The sequence below is a fragment of the Varanus komodoensis genome, unplaced genomic scaffold (genome assembly GCF_004798865.1).
Source record: "Varanus komodoensis strain SLA01 unplaced genomic scaffold, ASM479886v1 scaffold26, whole genome shotgun sequence".
Lineage (NCBI taxonomy): Eukaryota > Metazoa > Chordata > Lepidosauria > Squamata > Varanidae > Varanus > Varanus komodoensis.
In genome coordinates, this window is record NW_025335684.1 from 9,488,602 (window position 1) to 9,501,708 (window position 13,107).

Below are 13,107 nucleotides of genomic sequence, written 5' to 3' on the forward strand. Positions count from 1 at the left end.
TGTTGGTTTTAAATGTTACAGTAAAAGCTGCCTTACAAAGCAGATACATATGCTTTTAAGTAAATCCTCTCTGAGGGAAGCTGGGAGATGAAGGGAGACAGAGGAGTAAAGCTACAGTTCACGTTAATTTTATATTAGAAGCCAAAGTATTGGTTTGGTTGATAGCTTACCACCATCAGCAGGTAATCCCTTGGTAATATTTCCTGTTAATATTCTTGTATAATCCTCTCATTGCTTTTATCTGCTTTTGTAATTTGTTAAGCTGTTACGGGGTGAGATGGAAGTGAATTAAATAAGGGTTAATATGTATGTTGGTTTACTTTGCATTTAGGATGAAGATATGACCCTTCAGATTGCAGAGAATGAAGATAATGAAGAGGATGATATGGTTGATGTCATCTGGCGTCAGTTATTGACGAGCTGCCCCTGGCTTTCAGACCTTGATGAAAACTCAACTGAGGGTCTCATCAAAGTGTGGAGAAAAGTTGTAGACAGAATCTTCAGCCTTTATAAACTCTCATGCAGTGCCTATTTTACTTTCCTTAAACTCAATGCTGGTCAGGTAAGTGACACATCATTGATAAGTGATGCAAACAAAGCTGCTTTGGATTTCTGGCCCATGAAAGAAGCTTTGTGGTTAACAAAATTGATTCTTTAATGTGTAGGTTCCTCTGGATGAAGATGATCCCAGGCTGCATCTAAGGAACATTTCAGAACAGAGCACTGATGATGTAATTGTAATGGCGACCTTGCGGTTATTGAGGCTGCTTGTGAAACATGCGGGAGAACTTAGGCAGTATTTAGAAAATGGACTGGAAACGACCCCAACTGCTCCATGGCGAGGTATGGAAATCATTAGCAGTCTGGAATTTTGTTGTGTTGATCTGCAAGCAGATGAAGAGAAACAAAATGGATTTCAATTCATAGGCAGTGATTCAAAATGCCAGTTCTGCAAGCCAGCGGGAGCTTTATACATAACAGTCCCTGTGTGACTTTTCAAATTCAGCGATGTTTCCCTGCATCTGTGCAGGGTCCTTGGATCATTGTTATGTTAATGTATAGACTTTGTCTTCATTTATTTCATGAGTTGTGGAATTACTGGTTCTAGTTTGTTTAGAACTGGGGAAAAGTTGGTAGAACTCATGGAGCATAGTGAGCAAGCAGCAAAGTAGGTGTTAAGTCAAGGGAAGGGGAGGCCTTTAGGCAATCCGTAGAGAAGATGATCCCACGTAAACACATACTACACGAGTATCATAGTGTTTTAAAACCTTTAACAGAATATATGCATGCTTTCAGTTGGGGCATATTTCTTTCTGACATTAAGAATCATTCTCCACTGAAACAAAGACTTTCTTCCCACTGCCAGTACGATGGTTCTGTATTCAAAAATTGCATGGGGGCCAAGTGTAATAATTTATTATTTAACAAATAATCCATTATTTAACAAGCATGCCTTGCTATTTATGAAGGACCTGTTTTGAAGATTGCTCCTGTGTTATTGTTCAGTAGCTACTTCTGGGGTGGGTTTTGCATCTCATAAAACACTTAAACTTTTCCATCATATAAATTAATACACTTCCATATTGCCGATACTTTCATAGGCAATATAGTAAACACATTAACAGCATGTACATTTTTCTCATCTTCATAATGTACAAGAAAACACTGTTGCATGACATGGTAGGTTAGCTCCACCTCTGTACTACCATTGACTTTTATTGTGTGAGTAGAATTCAGATTTATATGGTGAGCAGATGGCATTTCTTCTTTTTCAAGGAGGTTCATTGATTTTTCACTTTCCTGAAGCAGCAACCCGTGATCCCAACCTCATATTCTATTTTCCTGGTTGATGAGGTCGTTTTTGGGGGGGGGGGGGGGGTGCAAAGGGCTGCACAGGAAAGGTAAGAAAGCCTAGCTGTTTGATTAGAACATTGTCAGTGGTTATTAGACCAAAGCCACCGATGTTCAGCAGAATCCTTAGGCTGTAATTTCATGAGTATCTTGACCAATAAGGAGTGTGTGTGTGTGTGTGGAGGGGGGGAAACATTCATAATAATTACTTATATGGAATAACAAAGTTTCTGTTCCAGTTGTCAGATGCAAAAATGACAATTGTGTTCTTTGGATGCACTATATAAATTTAAGTATGTGCACCATCCACTTTTATCTTCATAAAGGTATTATTCCTCAGCTGTTTTCCCGTCTAAATCATCCTGAAGTATATGTTCGGCAGAGCATTTGTAACCTCCTTTGTCGGGTAGCTCAGGATTCTCCTCATCTGATACTGTATCCTGCAATTGTGGGTACCATTTCACTTAGCAGCGAATCTCAAGCTTCAGGTATGTTTGATTGGCATAATTTTGAAGTGCTTCATTTCTCAAGCTAATTGTGTTTCTCAGTATTCCACTTTGTTCATAATATTAAGTCATTTTGTTGCCAAATACCTTGGGCACATTACAGCCCTCACCATCCCACTTATAAGTTTTTATTGTTGGCCTCTGTTGATGTGACTCTGTAGACAATGTGTACATAAGGGAAATTTGCCTTGCTATGATTGTAAATGGCTTTAACTATATTGGGTGCATTGACTTTAATTAATCAAAGACTGTGTGTTAGTAGGATCCGCTTTTGTAAGCGTGAGAGGGTTTTCCCCCAATGTATGTTCCTCCTGCTTGCTATAGTCCCGAGTAGTGCAAATTTTGTGGTTTGGATCAAAGCCATGGAAAAACCACAAAATGATTATGTAGAAATTTACTTCGTGATAATACCATGTTCTTCCCTTTATTTCTTATGTCTAAGCCTGACTATTGTTGCTTATGCAGACAGAATGGCTAGTATCAACATGCTCAGGGACTTCAGTCTGTAAAGAAATATTATATATCTGTATTGATTTCTATTTATATATCTCAAAACATACCAGTGAGGATTGAACATGCTTAGTGTCCACAGAACTCTAACATATGTAGCTGCAGAGAATGGAAGAGAGTGCCTTTCGCAGACAGTGAGGCAAAGCAACTCTGCATTGGTAACATTTTGATGCCAAACCCACTTGCAAAATGTATTTGTTTTCCCCTTTTAGTAAAAGTATGGTCAAGCATTAATATTTTATGCTTAGCATTCTTTGTAATTCAAAATTTTAGCAGCTGAGCTTTAATCAGTTCATCCTCACTGATACCTGGGTCATGTCTGGATTTAAACTGCACAGATGAACCGGTTTCTACAAATGCTTTGGCCCCTAGACCTGCTTAAGCACAACGTATCACTCTTTCCTATGGCAGAATGTCACTGGTGTGTCCTCCACAGGCTTGTGTCATCTTGAGAGTTTGGACAGATGCTGTCGACGGCATATCACTGCAATTCTGGGCATGGTTGCTGTTTTGTAGTATCTGGCAGGCCTATGACTGTTGTCCTAACGGAAATAAACGTATTTTCTCTTTATAACCTAGGGAGCAAATTCCCCTCAGCGATACCTACCTTTCTGGGTAACATTCAAGGTGAAGAATTACTGGGTAGTGAGTGTGATGGGGGAAGCCCTCCAGCTTCTCAGGAGAGCATAAAGGATGAGCCAAAAATGGGATTAAACGAGGACCAGGCGATGATGCAAGACTGCTACAGCAAAATCGTAGAGAAGTTGTCCACTGCGAATCCGACAATGGTATTGCAGGTATAATTGGATCTGCAATTCATTCTTATTTGTGCTTGCAATCAGAGGGTGCACGTTTAATTGCTTATGTGCTGTGACATTATGCAAGAGGGAATTCATGGAATTCATTACGCCTATTCTAGAACTTTCATTTTGGGCGTTTGAAATTGCTGCCATATAATTGAAATAAATGGCACAATTAGTTTTTGCTATTGTTACTCCAGGTACAAATGCTTGTAGCAGAATTGCGCAGAGTCACCGTTCTTTGGGATGAACTTTGGCTGGGAGTCCTTTTACAGCAGCACATGTATGTCCTTAGACGAATACAGCAGCTTGAAGATGAAGTAAAGAGAGTCCAGAACAACAACACTCTTCGCAAGTAAGCTTTTAATAGAAATGCATAGGCATTAAGTGCCGTCCAACAGAATTTTTTTCTTCTGAGAAATTGCATGTGTAGGTTTTGAAGGGGCCACGAAAGCAATCTAGTCCGAACCTCCCGATGCTGGAAATTGGCTGATGACCATCCAGTCTCTCTTTACAACAGAACTTCCGGCCCATGGGGCAGCCCAGTCTGGCTTGCTCCAACTCTTGGTGTTTCTCCAAGCATTAAGCTCCAAGCCCCACCCTTTGGAGGCAGCCTGTTGGAAGGCATTGCCACTGCTATCTCTGTGCTGAGGTTGGAGACAGCAGTGGCGATTTCCTTGCTGGCACGTGCCAACAGTAGAACTCCATGTTGTTAGTCTGATCTGTGGTTGGTGATAACACTGCAGAGGGTCACGTCTGTGTGATTGTCGCTACATCTCATCCCTGCTATCTCCAATATGGGGGTGGGGAGGGGGAGTAGCAGTAAGGATGAGAGGTAGTAGTTTTGGGGACTTGCCTCCACAGGGCAAAGAGCAGCCCTATGTCTCTTTGTGCAAGCAGGTGCCTGCCTAATGGTGTGATGTCAGGGCCAGAGCCAGTCATCCAATGTGACATGAGGGGCATATGGTATCATATGGCCTGAGGGGAAATGGGGCCCTCTATCCCAAAACAGTTCTTAACTCTGGTTAAAAACCTGTAAAATAGGAGAATCCACCACCTTCCGAGGTGCTGCTCTTTAATGGCAGATACTCCAGTGTTTTATCCTGAAAACAAGGATCTCTTTAAAAAAAATCCTGTAGTGCTAATTTGCCTCTACTTCAGCTACATACCAGTGGAATTTTCATAGAATTAAGGACCATATTTACCATTGGAAGAAAATGAGAATTGTACCTAGAGTGCCTTGGAGAATATAGTTTGGAAAGGAGGGAACAAATTGTGAATAATAGAAACTTAGGAATGATTTCCTTTCTCCTTTAGGCATCTACTTGGTGCTTAGGAACTAGCAAAATATGCTTGCATGAATTGTCATTTTGGGCTGCTCTTTAACAATTTTTAAAAACAGAAGCCCACACATAAATAGTAATTATATTTTACCCCATGCCCCTGTGAACACTTGTTGGCTTTGCATCTGATTGAGATGTTATATAATTTGTATCATGCTTCAAAAATAATAAGGTGGCTAACAAAATTAAAAAGGGGATTTTACAGTTGCAGAGCTGGCACACAAAAGGCCTTGTCCCTGATACCCCCCATCTGATATTGTGAACAGTGGGGCAGAGAGATTTTAAGTCGCTCTTAAAGCTGAATGCTTTCGCTCTGAAATGAGTTGACACGTGAATGGCAAGCCATGAGGCATCTTTTTTGCAAGATTATGCTGGAATCTTGTAAATTGTTTTAAATTGCTGTAAGCCATCCTGAGATATTTGTATGAAGGATGACATACAAAAGCTTTTAATCAATCAATCTTCATGTAGTGATTTATAGAAATATGAAGATACATTTAGTTCCGTCTTGCTAAAAGTTGCAGCACTAGTAATAACATACCAGTAATACTTCGCAAGACCAGTCATAACGTTGCGTCATGTGCAAATACTGGCGTCGATCGTGTCAGCACTTCTGATAGATTTCCCCCAACCCCTGTGTTTTTTTAGAGAGGAAAAAATAGCCATCATGCGTGAAAAGCACACCGCCCTCATGAAGCCCATTGTGTTTGCTCTGGAGCATGTGCGGAGCATCACAGCAGCTCCTGCTGAAACGCCGCATGAGAAGTGGTTTCAGGACAACTATGGTGATGCAATTGAAAACGCCCTGGAGAAACTGAAGAACCCATCGAATCCCGCAAAGCCTGGAAGTAGCTGGATTCCTTTTAAAGAGGTACGTGATTCCTAGTTTGCCAAGCATCTGTGAATTCGAAGTACTTTTGCCTGTACATATGAATCCCCCCGCCCCAGTGCTTCTGTTGTGGTTTCAAATATTGGAGAATTCATTGGAATGTGCAGCATTTTTGTGGTTGTAGAGAACTTAGGAAAAAATCCAAAAGGGGGGCTGGAAATACCTCTAGATTTTCCATTTCTCATTTTATATGCATGTACCGGATGCAGAGAAAGGGATTGGGCTGTATAGCTCAGGTGGCACTCAAGTAATGTCATAATTGCAGAACAATGTTATAAACTAATAATTTCAGGGTTAATTTGATGTGTTCTGCATTAGAGGCTAACAGTGTTCTTATGGGTGATCGGAAATGTGCTACCTGTAATTTTCAGATCCACAAATACAACCTTCCGTGTTTCTAATATATTCCTGCCACCTTCACTGTTAGTGCTACAGTTGTATCTATTATGTAACATGTTTCCCATAAAAATGGGGAAACCCCCACAAGATGCTCAAGATAGTCTTCTGATGAAAGTGTTTGAAAAATAGATGCTTATTAAGAGGTTTGATTGCCCGTGCTAGGATCTCTGAGCATCAAGTGAAGAAATAAGAAAAGGAAATCTCTCTAGTGTGAAAGAAAGAGAAAAACAGCTGGTTCGGATTAGAAATGTGAGTGGGCACTCTTCATTGAAAACCCTGCCATTTCTTGATCCTCCCTGGACTGTAAAATGAGGCAGTCAACTTCTGTATTGACAGACTGGAACTGGACAAGGCTTTGGACCTCACTGAAAGCCATTTTCCCATCTTTTCCTCTTTTTAAAATAGGTAATGCTCAATCTACAGCAGAGAGCCCAGAAGCGTGCCAGTTACATTCTGCGTCTAGAGGAAATAAGCCCTTGGCTTGCTGCCATGACCAACACTGAAATAGCTCTGCCTGGAGAGGTGTCTGCCAGGGACACTGTCACGATTCATAGTGTGGGGAGCACCATAACCATTCTTCCTACAAAAACTAAACCCAAAAAGCTCCTTTTTCTGGGCTCAGATGGAAAAAACTACCCATATCTTTTCAAAGGTAAGAACTTGATGATTTCTCATGGAGAAATTGAATTGAATATTTTTATTGGAGTATGATCATTGGTTACCAAGGGCTTCTTTCTAATTCTTACAATATCCCCTATGTGGATAGTGACAGGGGATTACAAAGCACTGCTTTCCCAAGGATCGGAGCCCTTACTAGTTTATTTTCGTGTTGAGCAAGAGGCCTTGCTTGATTTGTGCATTGGAGCTGCCCAGATTTGGAGACTTGTCTTATGAGTGCTCCTCTCTTTCCCCTTCTTAGTTCAGTTTGGTTTGGAGAAGGACTCCAGCATTTTCAATAAGCCAACAGGGGCTTTTAGAGGATAGTGTGGGGAAATCCATCCAGGTCTACAATTCCCAGTTAAGGGCGGGTGGCAGCTGTTCTCTGGCAAGGCCAGTACTTAAGAACCTAACAGGTCTGGTGGTGAGAGAGTTGGACTTGGGGTCAAGGAGATCTGGGTTCTAGTCCACCCTCGGCCATGAACTTCACAGGGTGACTTTGGGTCAGTTACTTGCTCTCAGCCTGACCTTTCTCCAAATTGGGAGCTTTTGTTTTCCTTGTGAACAATCGCCTGGTTTCCATCTTGCTGCTTCCATACGGCCCTAGTTTAGTCTGAAAGAAGGTTCTATTATGTCCTACCTCTCTGTGCCTACATTTCCATGTAGGACTGGAAGACCTCCATCTTGATGAACGAATCATGCAGTTCTTATCCATTGTTAACACAATGTTTGCCACAATAAATCGTCAAGAGACGCCCCGTTTCCATGCCAGGCATTACTCTGTTACACCACTGGGAACAAGGTCAGGCCTGATTCAGTGGGTGGATGGAGCCACTCCTTTATTTGGACTTTACAAAAGGTGGCAGCAGCGAGAAGCGGCTTTGCAAGCACAAAAGGTAAAGATGTTATTCTACATTAAGTGGATAGAATACTTTTTAACATTGCAGCTCATATCTGAGGGAAGTGGTCTTTGCTGTATGTTTTGAAGTGCTGGGCTTGCTCCTTGAGGAAGGCTGCAACGGTGAGAAGTAAAAATAGAGGAGGTAGAAATAGAAGTTGTGAGTTAGAGGGAGGAAATGCTTATAGCCATAGAGCCAATGTGATAAAAGTAAAGCTACAACCCTACGCATGTTTCAACAGAAAAAAAGGTCTACAACTTCCAGCGTGATAGAAGTTCTAGGGTGTTTCCCCCTGTCTAAATATACATAAATAATTGTGTATATACACCCTAAGTTTCTATAGGGTTTGGTTAGAAATCTTGAGTTTTCTAAATGTGTTCCATTTTAGGCTATTTCTGCTCATCTTGATTGGACTTGGAATAGAAATGGTAAATGGGGAGATAATGATTGCTTATTACTTGCATACTTAAAGCAAGTACAACAGAAGGCTTTTTGTCATCCTGCAGCCATAATTTAAATATTTGGAAAATAAATCTGATAATCCAGTGCCTCAGATTTAGTTGAGCAGTGCCTGCTAACACCTAATGGATTGTATTTTAGGCTCAAGATTCCTACCAGACTCCTCAAAATCCTGGAATAGTACCTCGACCTAGTGAACTGTATTACAGCAAAATTGGACCAGCTTTGAAGGCTGTTGGCCTTAGCTTGGATGTATCCCGTCGAGACTGGCCTCTAAATGTAATGAAGTCTGTTTTGGAAGAATTAATGGAAGCAACACCCCCTAATCTTCTTGCTAAAGAACTGTGGTCATCATGTACTACGCCTGATGAGTGGTGGAGAGTTACGCAGGTTGGTGGACACTGCTCATAAGCTACCCAGCAGATCTTTTGCTTGAGACTAATCTAGTGCAGATAAGGATGCAGCCCAGTGCATGCGCACCCTCATTTGTTTTCCATCTTGGTTTTCTAGATCTTTAAAAAAAAATCTCCAAAGTGATGATTGTAAAGAGTTCTCCCTCTTTTTATGAAGTGCAGCCACAAATAATACACTTGCAGCTCTGAATGACATTTAATTTCAGTATTAGGATTGGTAGTCATAGTAAATGGCAGCCTAGTTTGGGAACCTTGGAGGAGGGTCACATGTATAGTTATGCAGGTCTCGTACTCCCCACCCCCACCCCTGTATTAGTCAAATATTGGTAGCAGCAAGGGAGGGTGCCTGCTCCATTTTTCTCTCCAGCTGCTGTCCCCCTCTGTATACTTAACTGGTATTCCTGTATGTATAGAAACATGTGGATCATAGGAAGTTGGTGCATCATTACTTTTCAAGTAGTTTTATATTTAGAATTTGCTTATTTTAAGAGGATAGAAAGCAAATTTGTAACAAATAATCCCCTTTTTTCCCCTCTTCAAGTCTTATGCAAGATCCACTGCAGTTATGTCAATGGTTGGCTACATAATCGGTCTCGGAGACAGACATCTTGATAATGTGCTCATAGATATGACTACTGGAGAAGTTGTTCACATAGATTATAATGTGTGCTTTGAAAAGGGGAAAAGTCTTCGCGTGCCAGAGAAAGTTCCATTCCGGATGACACAAAATATTGAAACAGCGTTTGGAGTGACAGGAGTAGAAGGGGTTTTCAGGCTTTCTTGCGAACAGGTAGGCCATGGGTTTTGGTGGTTAAAGAGGACTTGAGTACCTGTGAGTCTTGGTTTTTGCTTTTCACTACTGGTGTTATCTTTGTGTGATGCCCTGTCTGGAAAGACCTGGCTCTTGTACCGTACACCTTTTAGATTTGGGCAGCATTTTTAGCTACCGTAACTATGGATGTGTGTCTGTTAAGGCATTGTGTGTAATTACTGTTAATATGGTTGCCCACAATATAGTTCATATGTTTTAAAAACAGGTTCTGCACATTATGCGACGAGGAAGAGAAACCCTGCTAACATTACTTGAAGCTTTTGTTTATGACCCGCTTGTGGACTGGACTGCAGGGGGGGAAGCGGGATTTGCTGGGGCAGTGTATGGCGGAGGCGGGCAGCAAGCTGAAAACAAGCAAAGTAAGAGGGAGATGGAAAGAGACATCACACGTAGCCTCTTCTCTTCTCGTGTAGCTGAAATAAAGGTACGCTCCATCATTTCAAAATATTTTAAATAATGTTCAATTTAAGGTAATGTGTAAATGGTGTGGCCAACAGTCATTATAAATAGTTTCAGATTAGAGTATTTCCTTTCCACCGAGACAATCTATACTCTGATATCTCTAACTTGTTCTGCAGTTAGAGGGAAGGAAACAAGGGTATTTCAGTTTGTTGTTTGACCAAAAGGCATTATAAAGATTACTTTATCCTGCAGTCTTGGAAAACATAGACCAGAGATCCTTGTTATTTTCAGTGCTTAATCTACTTTACTAATATGATATTTATTTTACAGGTCAACTGGTTTAAGAATAGAGATGAAATGCTGGCTGTACTTCCTAAACTGGATTGCAGTTTGGGGGAGTATTTAAATTTGCAAGAACAGTTGACAGATGTTGAAAAATTGCAAGCCAAATTACTAGAAGAGAGTGAATATTTGGAAGGAGCAGAAGGGGTGGAACACCCATCTCACACACTGCAGCACCGGTATGGCATCTTGCTTTTTATTGCTTTATTTTAATGATTTATCAAAATACTCTATTGTCTCACATATATGCATTTGCCAGGCCTGGATTTGGGTCTTAAAATGTTAAAAATAATAAAAGAGTGTTCAAGTCTTCTCTGACACATTCATCATCATCAAGAAGTATTTGAAACTCCTCTTTGCAGTCTGTACCAATGAACCACGCCAAGATTTTAGAAGAGCAAAGGTCATGTTTTATGTTGTAGAAGCTATGGAAATTGGAAGTTGGATACTGTAAGTTGGGCTGGTTGCTTTAGATTAATCTGACATAAATATTAGTACTCTTACATCCTAATTTAGGACCTTATGGCTTTTCAGACTTATCTAGATATTAACAAACTAATTTTAGACTTGCTAGTGGAATTAAATATCTTGTTTCTGAACTATAATCCTGGAAATTTGTTTCCATATTTTAAAAACTCTCCATTCAACACTATTGAGTTTAGCTGAGCTCAAAGTTAAGTCTGCTGATGAACTGGTGATTTAATGCTTCACATCATATTCAAGCAATCAAGTAATATCCACTGTTTTAAGGGAGGAGGAGGAGGAGGAGGAGGAGAAATGTCACTATGTGCAATAAAAAATAAGAATCTTCTCTTCTGGAAATGTATCAATTATTGAGCAGTGACGTTAGGCTAACTTGAGACAAATTGCACAGAAAACTAGCATCTCTTCAGGCCTCTAAGCAAAAAAGATTAATTGCTTGGAATTTTTCAGTTCAGGCTGAGTTCTCATTAGCATTGCCTTTAGAACTTCCTAATACAGTGATTTTTAGCCTTTTGCTACACCTAGGCTATGATCTGTAGGATTTGTTTTGTAGGATGAGAAAAATAAGGCAGCAGCCTCTTGAGGAGGGACCCTGAACTGTAGTATGTGGGGCAGATAGTTTGCACACAGAAGGTCTCAGTGCAATCCCAAGCCTTTCCCATTAGAAAGGTCAAGTGACCTGTGGCTAGTAAGACATGATGGGCCTGAGACCCCAGAGAGCTGCCAGTAGTTGGAGACAGTACTGTGTTAGATGGACAAGTAGTCTTTGTTGCTGTATGCAGTCAAGTTGTCTCTAAATGTTCTGTCCTTCACAGCCTTGCTCAGCTCTTGTAAACTCTAGGCGGTGGCTTCCTGTTCTCCAGTGAGTCTTGCCTTCTCATGATGGGTGCATAGAACAGTGGTTTTCCTCCACTAGCCTAAGCTCTCCGGGCAGTTAACAACAGTTAAAATTGAAAGTTAAACACATACAAATTATTTTTTTAAAAACAAATCATAATAGGTATTGCGGTTGCTATAGTTCAGAATCGCAGTGGAATAGAACAAAATGGAATATATAAAAACAAAGTTGAAATGGTAAACTTAAAATACTAGGAAAATAAAAAGGTTTTTACTTGGTACTAAGAAGAATACCAAGTAAGCGCCAGGTGCGCCTCTTTGGGGAGCTCATTCCAAAACGAAGCGTTTTAATTGTCTCTTTTGCTTCCAGGGGAAGCTCTGGCTTGCTTTGATCTAGCACCCATGAGCTTGTCTTTGTTAGTCCAGGATATTCACAGAGCTCTCCCCCAGCACCATGCCGTGAATGCATCCATTTTCTTCTTGTCCGCTTTTACCACGGTCCAGCTTTCACACCTATACATAGTGATTGGGAATACAGTAATGTGGATGGTCTTGGCCTTGGTCTCCAGTGAAATGGCCTTATGCTTGAACCAATAGTGTTAACTAGTCTAAAGCAACTTCCTGTGTTGCTTGCACTGGGCGCATTTGCTTACCAGGACAGCTTGATCAGGGTGATGGCATCATAGTGTAGTAATCTGAGCCAATTAGTAATCCTTTCTGGTCATGGTAGTAAGATAATTTGCAATGGAATCCTGTGCGTGTTTAGAAAGGGCCCCGTCCCCCATTGCAACTCACAGCATTCCCCAGCCAGCCAGTTGTTGGGGGAGGTTGTCTAAACAGCTATAGGATTTCACTCTTAAATGTTTTAAACAGACATGTAGCACCTTATAACAGATTAAATAGTTCTTTAATTAAGACTAGCAAAAGGTATGTATGTGATAACAAGAACAGATAACAGTGCATTTCAAATTCAAGGGTATAAACTATTTAAGCTAGCAAAACTTGTTAAGAATCCTGGCTGCTTGGCTCACAGTGCATTTCTGCAGCTCTGGATGCATTCATATATGAAGAACATTGTATGTTAACTTATGTTCTGAACTTCCAAATTAATGATCCTCTAGAAATCCAAGTTGAATAGCATATCCTTAAAAGCTCAAAACTCTTTTCAATGCAGGTATTCTGAACACACTCAGCTGCAGTCTCAGCAAAGAGCTGTGCAGGAAGCCATCCAGGTGAAACTGAATGAATTTGAGCAGTGGATATCTCATTATCAAGCTGCTTTCAATAATTTGGAAGCCACTCAACTTGCAAGTCTCCTCCAGGAAATTAGTACTCAAATGGATCTTGGTACGAAACAAATCAGCATGTGTCCCCCCGTTCCCCCCCCCCCCACCCCCCAACCCTGTGTCGGCTTTGCTTTAAGGCAGAGCAGTGTGGCCAGTACCAAACCACTTCCAATGGGCACCATACCCTGTGGAGCTTGGG

At 40.9% G+C, this 13,107-nt stretch overlaps 1 protein-coding gene across 2 annotated transcripts in view; it reads left to right on the forward strand.

The window, feature by feature from the left end:
- SMG1 (SMG1 nonsense mediated mRNA decay associated PI3K related kinase) overlaps positions 1 to 13,107 on the forward strand; it is a 75,347-nt gene that overhangs the window by 45,600 nt on the left and 16,640 nt on the right. For both annotated transcript variants that reach the window (XM_044433855.1, XM_044433856.1), the window contains exons 34-46: positions 332 to 562; positions 666 to 843; positions 2,178 to 2,339; positions 3,447 to 3,664; positions 3,868 to 4,022; positions 5,659 to 5,881; positions 6,704 to 6,950; positions 7,622 to 7,851; positions 8,455 to 8,703; positions 9,268 to 9,516; positions 9,764 to 9,982; positions 10,291 to 10,481; positions 12,797 to 12,969. In XM_044433855.1, coding sequence (XP_044289790.1) covers positions 332 to 562; positions 666 to 843; positions 2,178 to 2,339; positions 3,447 to 3,664; positions 3,868 to 4,022; positions 5,659 to 5,881; positions 6,704 to 6,950; positions 7,622 to 7,851; positions 8,455 to 8,703; positions 9,268 to 9,516; positions 9,764 to 9,982; positions 10,291 to 10,481; positions 12,797 to 12,969 — 2,725 coding nt within the window. The remainder of the gene's footprint in view (positions 1 to 331; positions 563 to 665; positions 844 to 2,177; positions 2,340 to 3,446; positions 3,665 to 3,867; positions 4,023 to 5,658; positions 5,882 to 6,703; positions 6,951 to 7,621; positions 7,852 to 8,454; positions 8,704 to 9,267; positions 9,517 to 9,763; positions 9,983 to 10,290; positions 10,482 to 12,796; positions 12,970 to 13,107) is intronic.